The sequence below is a fragment of the Balaenoptera borealis genome (assembly GCF_965194805.1).
Source record: "Balaenoptera borealis genome assembly, chromosome: 11".
NCBI lineage: Eukaryota > Metazoa > Chordata > Mammalia > Artiodactyla > Balaenopteridae > Balaenoptera > Balaenoptera borealis.
The window spans coordinates 98,453,424-98,471,810 of record NC_138868.1 but is presented as its reverse complement, the minus strand read 5'-3'; the positions used below and the strand labels follow the sequence as shown (position 1 = coordinate 98,471,810).

Here is an 18,387-nt window from a genome sequence, read left to right as displayed (position 1 = left end):
CTTTCCCCGCAGGGATCAGCAATAACCAGCCCACCCAGATGCACCTGAACTCAGCTGCTGCCCAGAGCCCCATGGGCATGAACCTGCCAGGCCAGCAGCCCCTGTCCCATGACCCCCCACCTACCATGTTGCCCTCCCCCACCCCTCTGGGCTCCAACATTCCACTGCACCCCAACGCACAGGGGACAGGAGGGCCCCCTCAGAACTCGATTATGATGGCTCCAGGGGGCCCAGACTCCCTGAATGCCCCCTGCGGCCCTGTGCCCAACTCCTCCCAGATGCTGCCCTTTCCCCCTCGGCTGCAGCAGCCCCACGGTGCCATGGCCCCTAGTGGGGGCGGGGGCGGGGGCGGGGGACCCGGCCTGCAGCAGCACTACCCTTCAGGCATGGCCCTGCCCCCAGAGGACCTGCCCAGCCAGCCGCCAGGCCCCCTGCCGCCCCAGCAGCACCTGATGGGCAAAAGCATGGCCGGCCGCATGGGTGACGCGTACCCCCCGGGCGTGCTCCCCGGGGTGGCGTCAGTGCTGAACGACCCTGAGCTGAGCGAGGTGATCCGGCCCACCCCGACGGGGATCCCCGAGTTCGACTTGTCCAGGATCATCCCCTCGGAGAAGCCAAGCAGCACCCTCCAGTACTTCCCCAAGAGCGAGAACCAGCCCCCCAAGGCCCAGCCCCCCAATCTGCATCTCATGAACCTGCAGAACATGATGGCGGAGCAGACCCCCTCCCGGCCCCCCAACCTCCCGGGCCAGCAGGGCGTCCAGCGGGGGCTCAACATGTCCATGTGCCACCCCGGACAGATGTCCTTGCTGGGCAGGACAGGTGTGCCCTCACAGCAGGGCATGGTGCCCCATGGCCTGCACCAGGGGGTCATGGCCCCTCCACAAGGCCTCATGACCCAGCAGAATTTCATGCTGATGAAGCAGCGGGGCGTGGGCGGTGAGGTCTACAGCCAGCCCCCCCACATGCTCCCCCCGCAGGGCTCTCTCATGGGCCCCCCGCCCCAGCAGAACCTCATGGTGTCCCACCCGCTGCGGCAGCGCAGTGTGTCTCTGGACAGCCAGATGGGCTACCTCCCGGCGCCGGGCGGCATGGCCAACCTGCCCTTCTAGCAGTCCCCGTGGGGGGCTGGAGCTGGGGTGATACTGCAAATAGGATAACCTTAAGAAAGTTTCTTCCCCTTCGGTGTTGGGATGGCCTGGGTCAAGGGGTGGGGTGGAGGGGGTGGGAGGGGGCTTGTGTGGGGAGTGGCATTTGTGGAAACCAGATGTGCTGGCAGCTTAGGGGGAAGTGGCAGAGTGGGGTGGGGGATTTGGGATGGGGGTTGGTCCCATTTCGGCCGCCAGGACTGCCCCTCCCCCTCGCCCCCCCCCCCACTCCAGTCCTACGGAGCCTCGATTTTCCCTCTTTCTCTGCGTCCACCCTCTTCAGCTTTGCTTTCAGAGCCCTGTATCTAATCCTTGGCAGGGAGCAGGAGAGGAGAGCTCTCCCTCCCTCTCCCTCCCCTTCCTGCTGCTGTCTCCTCCGGGAGCTTCACTTTCCTCCTCTTGGTTTCTCTGCCCACCCCCCCCACCCCCGTTTTTCCTTCTGTTTTCTCCTGCCTCAGTTCCTCTCCCTGATGATGTGGCTGACCCCCTCTCCCACCCCAACCTGCAGGCGGCTGGCCAGGTGGGCAGGCGCCAGCCGTAGCTGTAAATAGAGCGCTGCGCTTTTGTGCCGGTTTGTGTGTGTGCTGTATTTCTGTGTTTTGATAGAAGTCACACAAAAAAAGGATAAAAGAAACCCTTCCCCCCTTTTTCAAATGATTGCCCCTTCCATTCCCCTGGACCCAGGGGCACGCAGTCTGACACACCTTCCCGCTGTGGCAGTGTCTCTGGGTCCATAAAGGATACCATTCCGGTCCCCTCCCCCCAATGGTGAAATGACGTAGCTACACCCACACCTAAACTGAGGTCAGACCACCTAGGCTTCCACCTGGTGAGCCCCAGCAGGGCTGAGACCCCCCAGGGCGGCAGCCTGTCTGCTGCTGAGTGATTCAGGAGAACGCGTGCACGTGCATGTGTGTTTGCCCCACAGAGGTGACACGGGGCCCTGGCTTCCTAGCTGTGGATGTCTGGTGTCCCCTGCTGCTACATCTTAGCCAGAACTTGAAGTCCTTGGTCCCCAGTCTGGGATGAAGGCAAGGAGGACGAGGCGGAGACTGTGTGGCCCCCTCGTGTGGAGCCGTGGAGGGGTGGCCCGGGGGGCCAGATGGTCCTGTGCCCGATGCAGTGGCTCTGGGCCAGGTAGCCCCCAGGGCCATGACTCTTCCAGAGGCTACCACCTACTTCCTTATCACCAAAGGAGGAAAGGAAAAGGGTTTGGCCAAGTCCGTCTGTCTCCCTCCAGCCTCCACCCGCTGAGGATGGAATAGAGAAAGTGTTGGATGCGGAGCAGGAGAGCGTCTTCCCGCTTCTCTCTGCTGTCCGATCACTGGCAAGGTCCCTCTGCCCAGAGCTCAGGGCTCTGTGCCCACCCAGGCGCAGCCACTGCCTTCCCCTCAGCCCCCGGCTCTTTCCCATACGAGCTCCCCACCCGCCTCTGGTCAGAGCTGAAGCCATACACGATTGGGTGTTTTGCCCCCCCTCAGCCCCAGGAGTAAAACACTTCTCCTTTTCTCACTTCCTTTCCTGCCTTGTGAGGTGGCAGGGCAGTTACCTGGCTGAGGCCTTTCCTACCACACCTCCAGGGCCAAGGGCCATTTCTAGACAAGGTGTCTTCTGCCGTGGCCCCGTCCCCAGCCTTCCTGACCTGAGGGCCTGGTCTCCCATTGGCAGCTGTGATACAAAGGGAATTTGTCCCCAGTTCTCCCAGTCTGGTGCTGTCCTCAGTACCCCGTCAGCCAGGTCAAGTGCTTCCTCCGGGGCTGGCTGCGAGCTCCTGCCTCTCCCAGCCCCTCCCAGGGGCCAGGGCCTGGTCCCCCGTGTTCAGGGGCCACCTGCCCTCAATCCCGCCAGACACGTTCCCACCCTGTCTCAACCCGGGCCTCGTGCCCTTGAGTCCCCCACCCATGACCCAAGACTCCCCAAACCAACTCTTAAGTGTTTCCTGCGCAGAGGAGAGACGGGTCAGACTGAAAAGGGCCTGATGCCCTCCCCCTCCCCCGCTCCTCCCACCTCTGCCAACAGACTAGCTTTCCAAGGTGAATTCCACAGGCCAGCTACTTCCCTCCATCCATGGCCACACCCCCAGCCATTTTGTACCATTATATAAATATATATATAAATATAAATATATAAATACAATATGTGAAGACATCTTCTTGGTTTTTATTTTGAAACAATTTTTAGGCTTGTTCCGGGGGTCTCTGTGCTGCCTGTACTGTATTGACCTGTTTTATAGGTGCCTTTTTATTAAAAAGAGAAAATTAAAAATCCAGTTTCTTGCTGTCTTGCTTCCGTGTCTGGCTCCTCCGCTGCCCAACTTACTATTGGGTGCTGGGAGGAAAAAGGGGCCCCAGGGATTCCCTGGTGTTCCACGGTGAAGACCTAGTCCCCTGGGTCACAGCTCTGATCTCCCCTGCGGGAGCCTCTTAGGGACCCTGGCTGACTGGCTTGAGTGGGCTTGGGCAACCGATGTGTGCCCTCAGCAACTACAGGGGTCCCTGATGTCTCATTCTAGGCAGACCAGAGGCTGGGGAGGAGGCAGGGAGAGCCCTCCCCGGGCAGGGGGCAGGCGGGCGCAGAGCAGCTTCCTGTGGTTCCATCTGAGTGGTATCCTCTCGGGGCAGGGCCCAGCTTCCTGGAGCCTGGGGACTTCCCTGCCTAGGCCTGCTTGTCACACTGCCCAGACCAAGGGGATGCCTTGCGGCTCTTGCTGAGGCCCAGAGAGATGGCCTGGCCTGCAGGCAGGGGGCTGGATGAGATGACCCCCAGGGACCCCTTAGGTCTGTCTCTTTCCTCAGGAGGTCTCCATCTCTGCTCCGTGGTCAGATTCTCTCTGTGGCTCCAGGAGTTTCCCCTGGCTGTGTAGTTTGCGGGGAGAGGGACAGGGAAGAACGCGTCTGTCCCCTTCCCCATCGGTGCCCAGACCCACCAGGGCCCTGGACCCTGCTGCCCCTGGCCCACCCTGGGAGCTCTCCACCCTGGGCAGAGAAGACAGCTGGCTTTGGTTAATACTTGTTCATCCTTGGAGCTGGGGAAGGAGAATCTTTCCTTCCCTTGGTTGGGCTCCTCTCTGCTGACCTTAGTCCTTCTCTAGGATGCTGGCTGGTCTCTGAGGGCGCCTGGAGTCTGCCTCAGGCTGCAGACCTCCCAGGGCCCAGTGACGTGGTGCTGGCCCGGTGCCATTTTGGTCAGAGCCAGGGGCAGCCACCTGGACCGGGTCATCCTGAGCTTCCTGCTTGGTCAAGATGCTGCACGGCTGGTGACCTGAAAGAATGTCTGTGCTTGTTCGGCACTGAGACATGTTAAGGCCCCAGTCTGTTGCCAGCTGGCCTTTCCTCAGCCTTAACCTCCATCCATCCCCTGGTGCTCAGCCGCTTGTTACTTTTGGCAGGTGAGCTGGGAGGAGAGGTGGGTGGTTGTGGAGGTCGGTGGTCCATAAGATGATGGAGTACATTCTGGAAGGGGAATGACTTTCCCTACTGACAGGGGCAGAAGTAAAATTTGTTTCTTGAGCTTTAGATGGTTAGGATGAGAGAAGGTAAGTGTGGTCCTCTCAGCCCAAAGTGATGCAGACGAGCACAGGTATCCTTTGCTTTGCCCTTGGGCTGCTTTCCCCTCCCTGCACCCCAGCCTAGACCCGGGGCTGGGAGAAGAGCTGGCGGGGATGTCCCAGAAAGAGGGGTTGGTTCCTCCAGCTGCCCCATATGAGGACACTGGCCAAGGCGAGCTCTTAGGATCCCAGATCCTGTTGGAAGGAGTTCGAGCATCACTGCCTGCCCCAAGGAAAGCAGAAACAAAGGGGGGCTAGGACCTAGAAGGTGGTGAGGGAGGTGGCATTCTCTGACTCCGAGAGGCTGCTCTTGCGCCAACTAGGGAAGAACTGGCAAAGAGAGGCAGGGCCGGCACAGCCCAGCTTGGTCAGAAGCCGCGACAGGTCACTGCGGAACTTCACGCCGGCAAACGTGTAGAGCATGGGATTGAGGCAGCAGTGGGCCAGGCCCAGGAACTCACTCATGGTGATGGCCACGGAGAGATAGCCATTGAACTCACAGCTACTGCCCAGGGCCTTCAGCCTCGTCAGGGTGTCCAGGAAGATAACGACGTGGTAGGGTGACCAGCAGAGAAAGAAGACACTTGTCACAAGGATGGCCACCCTGACCGCCTTCTGCCGCTGAGGACGCCGCTGGGCCTGGCACAGCCTGTGCACCACCCCGACATAGCACCAGGTCATCACCAGCATTGGCAGCAGGAATCCTCCGATGTGATAGAGAAAGCGGGAGGTGAACCAGGCATTGGTTTCGGCCTGGTTCTCTTGGGGGAAGGTGCAGCGTGGCAGAGAGTCGTTGTAATGGGGTTGACTGACCTTGGCGAAAAGGATCTCTGGCAAGGCGAAGAAGACGCCCGCCAGCCAGATGGTTGCACAGGTGATGTGGATGGAGAGGAGGCGGCGGTGGCGGTAGGCGTGGACGGCGTGGACGATGGCCAGGTAGCGGTCCACGGCGATGCAGGCCAGGAGCAGGCTGCTGCAGTAGAAGTTGATCTTGTGCAGAGAAATCACGGTTTTGCAGAGGAAGCTGCCCAGGACCCAGCCCACGGAGCCCTCGGCCACAGCAAAGGGCAGGATGAAGACCAGCAGGAGGTCGGCCACCGCCAGGTGGAACAGGAAGGTCTCGGTTGAGCTGCGCGTTTGCCGGTGCCGCTCCAGGATCACCAGCACCAGGATGTTGCCCATCATGCCCAGGAGGAAGATGAGCCCATAGGCCACGGGCACGAACACGGCCTTGAAGGAGGTCAGCAGGGGCCCCTCAACTGTGGAGCAGAGGTGATTTTCCATTGTGTGGGTCTCCGTACTGTCATTGTAGCTGCCTAATTCCTTGTACTGCAAGGGCAAGGAGACAGGAGGGTGGGAACTGAGAACCAGTCTTTCCTCTCAGAGAGGGACCCAGACCCCCTGGTAGAGTAATCCTATCCCCCCAGGCTAACTGCTTTTGTCCCTGCACTCCCAGTCTGCCCACGGACCAAATCCCAGTTTCCCTTTGTGTTCCTCAAACAAATCACGTTGCCTTTTCCAACTTCAGTTTTCGTCTGTAAACATCCCTCACTGGGTAGTGACAAAGAGGAAAGGAGATACATGGTGTGGATGTGCTTCATAAACTCTGAAGGGCTGGGCACCTGTAAGTCATTTCTCGTTTGCGAGTCCTCAGGTGTGGAAGGATGCAGCCGCAGGGGCTGGAATCAAGGCTTCCATTTGGGGGAATGGATCTGGTTGGGACAAAGAGCCACCTCTTCCAATTCTGAACAGAACAGAGGGCACTAAGACCTAGGATCTTGCTGAAAGGGTGGATGCTGATATGGCCTGCTGGCTTGCTCTCAGTTTGTCCCCTCGTTCCTTCATTATATCTGAAATTGCAGTAAGAGCCTCTTTTTTGTTTAATCGGCACAGCAAGCTCAAGGTATGTGGTATTCCTGTCTCACCCATGTCTCGCCAGAGATCAGGTCTGCTTGAACCCGCGCTGATGTAACTTCCACCACTACGCAGCACTGCCTGCCCTGCCTGCTTATCCCCATCCCCAGCGAACGCCTCACTCTGCTCCCTTCTCCTCGAGGGGGGTGGGGAGGGGAGGAGGGGGGAGGTTTCCAAGTGAAGGGGCTGTGCCCACTCTGTCTCCGGAAGCTCACTCCTCCCTTGCCTCCTCCTCCTCCCCCCACCCCTCCCCACCCCAGCACTCAGGTTGTTTACCCAGCTAACCGCAAAGGAAGGCAGGGTGCCTGTTTTCATACCTTTCACTCACAGCTGTCCCCCTGCACCTGCTCCGCACTTCCCAGCTCTGTTCCTCCCACCCCCTCCCCTAACCAGCCCCCTCTCCACAGCATTTCAAAACCAATTATAACCAGCTTATGTGGGTTCAAAAAGGCACTTCTGTAAACGATGAGCCCCAGGGAGAGAGAGGATGGGAGAGGGTACCGGGCACCCAGGCTCAGGGTGGTCCCACCCTGCCCTCCTTCCTGGAGAGCGAGGGTCCCACACAAGCAGGGGGTGGTTGTACTGCTACCCAGGGCCCCAGATGTGGGTCATACACGTGCTCTCAATGGTGGGAAGACCCATTCCCCAACCTGGGCCTTTCCTTCTGGTTCCTGGGACAGGTGGCTCTGGGAGAAGCGGGTGGGAGGATACATTAGTGCAGTGGCAGAGTCATAGGCTCGCCCGACCCCAGCATCCCTCTGCCATAGCCCCAGTCTAGCCCTTCTTCACCCTAATGCTCTCCCCATTACTGGGGACAGGACTACTGTCTCCCCATGGGTCCCATTCTCACCGACTTCTCCACTCTTATCCATCTCCTACACAGAGGACAGGATGAGTTTTTCAACCCACGAATACCATCACATCAGTGTCCTGCTTAAAATCTTTTACTGGTTCCCTGTTACCTCTAAGCAGTGGTTTTCTTTTCTTTTTGTCTTTACCTTTTTTTTTTTTTTCAGTTTCATAGAATTAAAAAAAAATTTTATTGGAGTAGAGTTGATTTAAAATGTTGTGTTAGTCATATTTAATAGCAAAGCCAATTATAAGGAAAAGTCATGTTTGGGATCAAGTTCATCAATGGAAGATTGGAAGAAGCCAACCTCAGTGCATTCACACAGCAGAATACAATGCAGCGCTCAAAAAGAAGTGAGGTTTACCTGCACGTTCTCTTAGGAAGAGATGTTTACCATACATTACTAAATTTCAGAACTAGTTGTGGGGCCTCTCATACAGCATAAGTCCATGGACTTTCTTTGCAGGTTTTACTGGGGTTGGGGGTGGGGGCAGGAAGGGAGGGAGCCTCTGGTCCTCCCGTCTTTAAACCAGACACCCTTGCCTCATGTGGTGTTTCACACATATGCTTTTGTTTAAGAAAATGGTTCTGCTTTCACTGGAAGACCATGGACTTGCAGGGTGAGGTCGAAACTCCTCTACAGGGCCTTTACATTTTTGCAAACTGTATATTCCCCTGACCTTTCAAACCTTCTCTTCCACTTTATCGCTTTATCCCTCTCCTTCAGGTTTATCATTCTCCTGGCTGCCTGCCCCCGTCACGCTGATACAATCCTGTCTCTAAACTCTTCCTTTCGCCCAGCAGTCCTTTCTTCCCAAGTCTGCCTACTGCTATGCTTCCTTCAAGGCCCCACTCAATCCCACCTTCCTATGTCCTGCCTAACTTTTCTGCTTGGAATTACATTCTCTCTTCTTCCATCACGTGTGCCTTTATTACCTCACTCAGGGTTGGGATGTTGGTGGCCTCATTGGATGGTGAGCTCCCAGGGGCAGGTCTCCTGTGTCTCCCTGACGAGGCCATGTGTTTTACACATGCCAGACATGCTGCAGGTGTGTGCTACACCGCTTGGAGAGCAGTTTCCCAGATAAGGCCAGGGGACCTCGTATTCTGGGACTCTGGGGAAGTTCCTCCCTGTGCCTCAGCAGACTCAGACACTCCTTCTCACCCTTCTTCAGTTTTTGCCTCTTCCCAGTGCTCTTGACATCCTAGAGCCTATCTTGGGCTCTCTATCCGTATCGGGAGTCATTTCCAACATTGTCATTGAATACAACCATTTGACTCCTCTTGGAATTCAGCAGGAGTTAAAGGGGAAAGCAGTGAGATGAGCTGTTTTCATGCAGAGCAAAGCGACTGAGACAGAAGAAGAGACGCAGGGTTGGGTGCCGTCAGCGGGGCTGGACTCCGTCTACCTCGCGGTGGGAGCCTGGCCGTCCCACTGCCCAGAGGAGGGCTTAGGTGCAGCCAGCCTGTCTGGTCCAGAACCACTCAAGACCTGCCCTCTAAAGCATTCAGGTTGATTGGTTTGCTGCTCATTTAAAGTCAACACAGAGAGACAAGTCCCTAGGACCCCAGAGCCCCCATCTCCTGAGAACCCAGGTTTAGAGGAGGGTTGGGAGTGGGGGACTGTCTTTCCCTTCTTGCCAAGAGATCGTTGTTCGGCAGAGCGCTCACGCAGAGAGGAGAGGACGGAGGAAGCTGGTTTGAGGAGCGCTGAGAGATGGCGATGCCCCTCAGCAGGAGGTGTCAAACAGACATCCTGGGGGCTCGGGAGTGGCACGTGTTAAAGCCACTTCCCACAGCCGGGGGATCCGGCACACCCGCCCTTCCTCAAATCATGGAGAGAGGTAATCGAGCAAGGTCAGCTCTGGCCCAGTGGGAAGTTAGGAATCAGGAATCCTGAATGCTGTGGGGAGTGGGCACGGAAGGGAGCCCCCCAAGACTCACACCCAGAGGGAGCTCAGGGTGGGCCATCTGGCCGAGCGCTCACTCATTCTTTGCTATGAGAAGCTGCAGGAAGCCACGGCCCTCAGGCACACACACACTCTGACAGCAGCATGACCCTGTATAGACTCAGACGTGTGACTGCTGGGGCCATGACAGCATGTGGCATAAGCAGGTACCCAGTGGACAGTAGCCTAACAGAGGCCAGGGACCCAGGCCTCAAAGAAGGCAAGAAAACACGATGACCAGGATGAAGCTGCGGAGAGGGCAGGAGTGGGGACTAGAACATTCTGTGTCCTGGTATTGAGGTGCCAGGAGAAGGGAGGATGGGGGGAGAGATCAAAGTGCTTGGAATTATAAATATTACTCTTCCTACCCCCACTCCACCCCTCTGCCCCTCCCTTCTTTCCTTCCTCAGGAGCCTCTGTGGGACCCAGGCCCCTCCCTGGATAATTAAGTCCTCCAAGCCCCATCTGACTTCACATAATGAGGCTGTCTCACTGCCCTGCACTGGCCGGTGTGAAGCTCAGCGAACGTTTGCTGATGGGACTCTGTGTCAGCAGGTGGGCAGCCGGTGTCTAGGACCTTCCTCGGGGGTCTGTCCTGGATCCTCTCCTCTTTTTCTCTCTCAGCCCTGTCTTGGGTGATACGGCTGGGGGAGGCTTTCAGACAGCGCAGAGTTCTCTACAACCTGGAACTACAGGAGCAAACTGACCAGATGGAATTGATAAAGAAAAGTGTAGAGACCTAGACGGGGTTTAAAACTTCAACTCTTCAGGGACAGGTTGGAGAAGACCTGACCTAACAACTGTTTATGCGAAAAAGACCCGAGAGTTTGTTGACTGCAAGCTTCAGATGAGTCAACAGGGTGACGTGGCTGCCAGCAGGGCTTTGTTACCTTATCTAGGTGAACAGAAACCTGTAGGTGGGCACCTGCCACCAACCCAGTTTGTTTGGGCTGGACAAGCGTGACCAGCTGTTAAGGGGTCTGGAAATCCCCACCCTGGGAGGAAGTTTCCAGGTCCTAGGCTGTGGTGTCCAGGAAAGAGAAGACTTGAGTCCGGGAGAGCTGGCTCCTTCAAGGACTGGAAAGAGCCCCCATGGCGAGAAGGCAGGATGGGCTTATTGTGTGAGGTCCTAGAGGGTAGAGCAGGAGAAATGGGCAGAGGTTGGGATTGGGGGTGTTTCAGTCAAAGGAGAAAGAACCTTCTAACAGGCCCTTGGGGGGAAGAGGAATGTTTGAGGCCCAGTGTGTGGGAAGGGATTCCTGCTCTGGAAAGGAAGCTGGGCCCTGCCCTCAGATGCCCCTTGCTCACAGCTCCCAGATGCTCCGAGTCTCTGACTGCCATGCCCTGCCCTGCGCTGATCTGGTTCTCAGTGTCTCCTTCATCTAGCTCAGCACCTGGGTGGGAGCCGTTGCTTCTCCAGCCTGTCTGTCCCGCACTAAGTGAATGGCCCAGCCTGACTTGCTTCTCAGCCCCCAGGAGGGAGGCAGGGCCGCTGAGTGCTTGGCTCATCCAGGCCCAACTCCAGGGCTCCAGGGGCCTGAGTCATACTAGCTGCAAGAGGTGTCTACACACAGACGCGGTTCATCACTCTGGCTATAGGGGACACACACAGGCTCCGGCTCCTTTTATGTCCCTGGCTGGATATTCCCAACCCAGAGTCAGGAGTCATGAGTGGGACCAGCCAGGGTGTCTCTCACTCCAGCTTTCAGTGGCTTGAGGGGTGCGGGGGTCTGGAGGAAGGAGGCTGGGCTGAGGGGCGAGGGCGGAGGACTTTATCCCTTCCCCACTCTTCCTTTAGAGTTTCCACACCCCCCAAAGACCATCTGAGACTCCGGCTGGCCATTTGTCACATCTCCCCCCTCTCCCCGCCCCCACCCCTCAGGAGCGAGCCCGCCAGGCTCCTCTTCCATCTCCACCCAAGGGTTTTGGCCATTAGGAACATGGCACTACTCTGGGTATGGTTCTGGGGGGAGACTTTAAGCTACCCCTACCTCTGCACTGAGTCTTCAGGTTTCAGGGGGTCCCCCTAGGCACCCCAGATCAATTTGCACTTTGGGGACAGAGCCACACAGTCCGAGGGACAGGTAGACAGGTCTCTTAGGTGTGTACGGCAACCTCTTGAAGCCATCTCCTGGGTCAGTACTGATTTGAAATATTTTGTCCCATTGTTCCTGAAAGAATACACATTCTTGTGTCCTGATTCTCAGTGCTAAATTCATGGTCACTTTTTCTGCCATTGTGCCAGAGGAGTGGATCAGCCACAGTCTGTGTCCTCACTGAAGGCAAGAATTCCTGATGGAGACTGTGGTCTGTGTGCCTGAGCCCAGACTTGCCCCAACACTGACCCCTCCCCAGGCTGGCCCTGGGTCTCGCCCTCATCTCTGACCCTTCCAATCACCCCCAGTTGGGGCTTCTTCCACTGGGGTTCCTCTGGGATTTTTGACCTGGTTTGGGAGGGGGTGAGCCTCCCTTCCCCCTAGGTAAACCCCAGAAACAGCCTGAGCTGGTTTTGGTTCCTCTTCTTCACACCTCCTTGATGAAATGGGACAGTGCCTATGAATGGCCTTTGCGTCCTGTGATGCTCTGATCACGCTGAAGTCATAGTTTGTGGGGGCCATCCCTGGGGAGGGGTCAGGGGAAGCCAGGCCCTGGGGCTGGACCAGCTTCACCCTGCTCTATAGCAGCTTCCCCTCCTGGCTGGTGTGCAGGGTGGGGCTGGAGGTGCAGTTTATGACTGACCCCCTTAGGTGCCCCAGGTCCTAGGTCTGTCAAGAGGAGGCTGCATGCTTTCAGATCCAGGTTCCTATGGACAGAGGCTTTTCTAGGTCTGCCTAGATCTGCCTTCCCAGCAGGATGGGTCCCTGGCATGCCCACCCCAGGGACCTGGCTCCTAGTTTCTGGTACTTAGCCATCTAGAGTTTTTCTGTTTGGATCCTCCGTTCGTGGGAATTAGCAACCTATCTCAAGAAAAATGGACATTTTAAACAGTTGATCTTAGAATGCAAGAGGAGGGAGGGAAGACAGGATGCCCAACACTCGGTTTATGGCCAAGAGTCCCCGGTTCTTAACCCAGCATTGGAGTCTAGAACCCAGTGTTCTGGGACACTGAACTGATACTTGGTTTGGACCGGGAGAGGGAGAGGAATAGGAAGCAAAACAATAGAAGTGAGACTAACTCCAGAGAGAAATGGGGAGCTGAGACACTCAGCAGAGCAGAACGAATCAGTACATACTTATTGAGAAGCTACTGCATACAAGATTCTTCTGCTGCCCTGCCATGCCAGGGCCCCTGTGCTGGCAGATACCGTCAGGGAGACTGTCAAAACTGCTCAAGGTCCTGCTGTGAGTGGCGGGGGGTGGAGAGAGAGGGTCTGTACTTCTGAGGGGGCAACAGCCCTGGAGAGAGAGTATATGGGAGGTGAGTGCAGGCGGGATGAGGTGCTGGGGGCTGGCTGAAGACGGGTTCAGGGCCCGGATGGTCCTAGGACTCCTGGCTCCTGGCCCGACCCTGATGGAGGGGGTTCAGGCCTGCAGGGATGCCTGGACTGAGACCACTCGTCTGAGGCGTTACGTGAAGTGAGTCACCGCTCTCTGTCCCTGGGCTGCAGGTTTTCTTTGGTATGTGGGACATGCCCCGCTGTCTCCCTGCCCCCTGCCGCCACCTGTCTCTAGTAGGTCACGCAGTGGAGTGAGGCATGCAGTTAGGGGAACTCTTGAGGTTTCTCAGAAGCCAGAACCGGCCAGGTCTCGAGTTGGTTACTGTGATATCCAACTGGGTCAGGGCTCGTGGTCAGCTTGAAGCTTCGGGCAGAGGAAGATGCCCAGTAACCTAGTCAGGTGAGGCCAGGGGCCAGGGATGGGGGCCAGGGTGGGAGCACGTTGCCTTGTCAAGGTTGTTGGGTTTTAGTCTGGTTGGACTCAGGGCCAGTTTTATGGACGTGAGACCAGTACAGTCACGCAGGGCCCAGCACTTAGAAGAGCCCTGTGCTTGGTTTAGTGCTCTGCTGTCTCTATCTTGAAATTTTTAACAGAGGCCCTGCATGTTCATTTTGCATTGGGTCCCACAAATTAAGCAGCAGGTCTGATTAGACTGATGGTTCTGGCTCTGCTTTTATCGGGGGGTTGGATCTGAGAAGACAGACTTTGGGTAATTATCCCTTCCCCCACCTCCCCATGTTCTGCTTACGCTTCCAAGTCTTGGGATCTGGGCAAGTGAGAGGCAGACTTTTCCAAGCAAGTCTGGGAACACAGTTGGTGGAGTTATAGACTCCAGTCAGGGGAGCTAGAGGGAGTCGGAGACCATCTCAGGGTGAGTTTAGGGCCAGGAGAGCTGGCAGGTATAGGAGAAAAGGTTTGGACCTTTCGAAAAGGATCCAGCCCAGAATTTAGCTCAGAGAGAAGTTCTTTTCCTAGCAGTGCCCTTGGCCATGGGGGAAAGGGAGTGAAGACTACAAGAAAGTTTCTAAAAGATCCATTACAAGCAACACTCTGCTGCCCTCACACAGGAGCCTTGGGTCTCTGGTTGAGTTGCTCCTTACATACATCTTTTGGGGACCCAGTAACAGCCAAGCCAACTGGGTTACTCTGCTTCACGGGACAGTCTTGGGTGGGTGGCAGAGAGTGACGCTGGGGACTATTTTCTTAGTCCACCAAAAAATACCTTATCTCTAGAGAGCCCAGGCCTCTGAGGGAGGCCACAATGTGCTCAAAGACATTTCTAGGATTAACACCGAGTTCTTCCACTAACTTGATACCAGCTTGGCACCCCCTACCTCCTGACCCCAGCCCACTGGGGTCCTCTCCCTTGCTGACCATCTCCTTGGGTTTAGCACATAATCATCATCTACGAGCTTCTGGTGAGTAGTTTTTTTCTTTCTTCTTGGCTAGTCCGTGAGCTATTGAAGTGCCAAGACCAGGCTCTCACCTTCTCTCTCCAAGAGAGAATGTCGTGCCCCGATGACAGAATAGTATAGCAAGAGATGAATAAACATACACTGACTGGTCAACTAGCAATGCCAGCCTCCTGATATTAAGAAAACCTCCAAAGTACTTTCCTACCTACCCCGTATTCCAGCCCCATATTCTCCTCCGATGAGGAGAGGAGCCCCTATTGAAGGATGGAGGCAAAGTGACTTGTTCTAGGTCCTAGAGCGTGTCAGGGAGGATGCAGGACCTGAACCCATACTTCCAATCCCCTCTAAATAAAGGATGTCTATTGAAGGCAGCAGCTCTATTTTCCATGGAATGAGAAATCAAACCTCACAAGGCAGGCGCCAATGGGCCCGTCTAGATTCTGCCGATCCGCAGTGGGAGAGGACTGCATGTCTTTCCCCTCTTCCTGGGGCCCCGGGCGCAGGATATTTAGAATTCCTGGGCGACCATAAGCTACCTGTCCCTACTCACCAGGTCCTCCAGGTTGTAGTTCATGAAGTCCATGTCCAGGGTTAGGGGGTAGTTCATGGTTGTAGCCGTATGTCACCAGACTGGCCACTGCCTGATGTTGAGAGCTTCTCCGCCTGGTGACTATAGAGAGGTGGCAGCCGTCAGCTGCAAATTTAAACAAATGAACTGTGTGCTGTCTCCTGGGGCTGCGTAGGACCCGAGGCCTGTCTCACAACTCATCACTTTTTTTTTTTTCCACTGGGTCTTTTGTGTTTTTTTGAAGAAAAAGGGAAAATCCCCACAGCATCAGTGCTAGTCAAGCATTTCAGCTTCTTTCCCGGCAATAGTTGTCTCCGTTGGGGCTTGTAACTGGTTTAAAGGCTGCCGCTCGCTTCTCCTCCCTGTATCTCCACCAGCCTCCCAACAGGGAGTTGTGCCTTGTAATGAAAACCACCACATCGGTTGGGGGGCTTTGAGGGAAACTCCACGTAGAAGGGGAACAGGAGGTGAGCTCTTCCAGGCCCTCTCCTCCAAACTGCCTCCAAACCCTCATCTGTCTCCCCACTAGGGCAACCCAGCCCCCAGTGTGCCCAGGGCTGAAAGTCCCTTGTCCTGGGAAACCCCTCAGTCCGAGGCAGACTGGGATACCCTACTTGCATCATCCTTTTGCCCAGGCAGGGGCAAAACCCCTTCCCTTTCTAGCTCAAGTTCAGAAGAGATAGGTTAGAAGTTTTCAAAGGGAGCAACAATAAAACAGTGCTGGAAGACAAAAACAAAATTACCCAAATCACCAAGCACAAAAATATAGTCACAGAAGAGTCATCTTCTGACTCAAAAATAATGATGTTCTAGCTATAAATTAACTTGGTTGGCACATAAATGGTTAACGTCATAGACTACCCAGCTAGAGTAGACTTTTACATGGGAGGACGCTGAGGCCCAGAGAGGCAGAGTGACGTCCTCAGGACACACAGCTAACCAGTGGCAGAGCCAGGATTGAACCCAGGCTTCCTGACTCCATATTCAGTGTTTCCTCTATCCCACCAGGCTGCTACTCTTACAGGCTCAACGGAACCCTTTTCCTTTCCCTCACCTCTGCCCTGTCTGTGGACCCCTACCTTTAAGAAGCTCAATGTAGACACTGATCGACTTCCCCTCCAAGTCTCACCTTCGTGCTTTTTCTTCCAGGAGAAGTCCACAATGATACAAAAACAGTGAGTGCACACACAGAGGCACCCACACGTGACGTGCTCTTTCCTTGCCCCACCTCATCCTCCCCTTCCAGCCAAATGGCCATTGGCTGGGATTCTCCCCTTTCTAGTGCCCTCCTTCTCCTTTTCCTCCATGTTCATCTTCCCCTTTTCTCTCCCCCACTTCACCCCAACAGATACATCTTTCTTGGGTTTCGACAGCTTGAGGAGTTTTCAGCCTGTATTTGTACTGTTGAGGTCTTTCTTTCTTCAATCTCCATTCACTGCCTTCAGCAACAGCTTTCAAGGAGGAAGAATTTCAGGAAAAGGGGCCAGAGTTCCCTTCTGCACTTCCAGTCTGGAAACCTTCAGGAGGAAGCTGCCCCAGTGTTTCCTGTGTACTCCCCATTCTTCCAGCCCCACCCACCCCAACATCCCCACCCTTCCAATCAACTGATATACTCAATTTAGCTTTTGCTACTCTAAGGACATTGATCAGGAAAGAATATAGTATATAGAATCATGTAGGAATTGGAAGGGAATTTGAAAGGGCAACCATTCCATCCTCATTCCCCCTTTCCCCTACCCCCAGCAAATTCAAGATTCCTGTCACTACATCCTCATCAGATGGTCACACAGTATCAGTCAAACATCACCAAGGGTGAGAAATTTGTTTCTTTCAAGAGATCATGTTTTAATGCAGTATGATTTAATCAACCCATTCTTTGACCTCTGGGTGATTTCTGGTTAATGGCCTAGATATAATCTGACTAGGACAAAATATAGGAAGATAAGATTTTCCTTGTTCAAGGTTCCAAACTTATATAACTGTAATTAAAATGGTCTTTCCTGTGGGCTCCCACCCCCCTTGACAACATGCTTAACAAATTTCATTTTGATGGTTCTAGTCTGTCATCTCAGCTTATAAGGGGAAACTTTTGAAATCCTGATTCAGTCCTCTGTTGATGTGATACCAACTTAGATAAGCCTGCTATCCTTGGGTCTATCCAAGTCTTGATGGAAAATATTGACAGAACAATGCCGAAAACAGAACCCTACTTCATGCCATTAGAAACCTACTATTCTCAAAGGTCAGAGAAGACTTCATGGAAGAAGGAGGACATGAGCTGGACATTGAAGGTTTGGATAGAGTGACCTGATATGCCTGGAGGGGAAGGTGCAAGGTAGGGGGTGTGGGAGATGATGAAGACTGCATGAAAAAGTGTGTGGAAAGAATTACTCAAGATGTGATGGGTGTGGTTATGGTGGTGTTGATGATGATGATGATGGGGGTCGTGGGCAGCAGCAAGAAGATGGAGGAGGTTGGAGTGTACACTGGAAAAGGTAGGAATTGCTCTCGTGGCCTTCTCTCTTATTCTTCCCGTGGGTGTCCATTCACCTTGATGTGTGGCAGGTCCAGAAGAGGGGTTTGGGAGGAGGCTCAGGACTGCTCCTCAGGTGCAGCAGCAGGCTTTGGCTGTGGTTGCAGCTATGATGCTGGGGGCAGCAAGGCATCTGCTAGCTTCTCAGTGGCTGACCTGGGTTTTATGGAGAAGAGAAACCTGTGGTGTCACCTGAACTCCTCTCTAGTCCCTTAACTTCTCTCTAGTCCCTTAACTTCCTGGTGCTTCTTGCATCGTGGGCCCATTCAGATGCCCCTTCCTGTCTCTCCAGATGCTGGGACATACTGCAGGTTACCAGGGCCCACTTGTCCCGGCCACTGACATTTGATGGTCAACTGGGTTTGCCCTAAATGGGTAAATACCACCCGACTATGAGTTCTAATGTTGCCTTAGTAGGTTCAGAGAGTAACTGCCTCTGGTAGAAAAGATGATCTTAAGATCTTCAAAGCCATAAAGCCAGATTAGCCCCGCAGAATAGAGAGGGAAATGCCTAGCCTGTGACCCCTTGACTTTAAGGATGAGATGACAGGGATTCCACCTGTGTGTGAGGGGGACATTTCCAGAGGAGGCAGCCCACATTTTATTTCAACTTGTTTATATTTCTGCCGTGTGGGATCCCAGTCCCTACCCCATGGCCAGCCTACCTGAGGCAGAGCTATTTTCCAGGCTTCTCATCAAAAGCCTGACCACTGGTGGTTCTGACAAGGGTAGATTTGTGTCTGCCTTAGGCAAGATGGTGGTTTAGTATCAGCCCAGGTGGATGTTTCTCAGTAATTTTGCTTCACAGTTCATGCGTTAATTAAGTTTCTCTTTATTTCAGATACTAGATACAGTCACTTGTCTTGGAGTTCATTTCCTACATTCCACAGGAAAGTTAAGTGGTTCTGCAGAGTGTTTGGGGTGCAGGGAAAGGGTTGGGGTTTTCCCCCTATTCTTTCACTACCCTGGGGTGCTCGCTCTCTCTGATCTGGACAGAGATCTTGTTCTCTTCTTTCTCTGGGTCT

At 54.7% G+C, this 18,387-nt stretch overlaps 2 protein-coding genes across 7 annotated transcripts in view; one reads left to right on the top strand and one right to left on the bottom strand.

The window, feature by feature from the left end:
• BCL9L (BCL9 like) overlaps positions 1-3,417 on the top strand; it is a 28,081-nt gene extending 24,664 nt beyond the window's left edge. For all 6 annotated transcript variants that reach the window (XM_082342121.1, XM_082342118.1, XM_082342122.1 and 3 more), the window contains one exon: positions 13-3,417. In XM_082342121.1, coding sequence (XP_082198247.1) covers positions 13-1,112 — 1,100 coding nt within the window. In that variant the 3' untranslated portion in view covers positions 1,113-3,417. The remainder of the gene's footprint in view (positions 1-12) is intronic.
• A 112-nt stretch (positions 3,418-3,529) lies between these two features.
• On the bottom strand, positions 3,530-17,576 carry CXCR5 (C-X-C motif chemokine receptor 5). The gene is made up of 2 exons (XM_082342169.1): positions 14,812-17,576; positions 3,530-6,024 (listed from the first exon to the last, which is right to left on the bottom strand). Exons 1-2 carry the CDS (start codon positions 14,866-14,868, stop codon positions 4,957-4,959), a joined length of 1,125 nt encoding a protein of 374 aa, XP_082198295.1. The 5' UTR covers positions 14,869-17,576; the 3' UTR covers positions 3,530-4,956.
• Between the last annotated feature and the right edge of the window lie 811 nt (positions 17,577-18,387).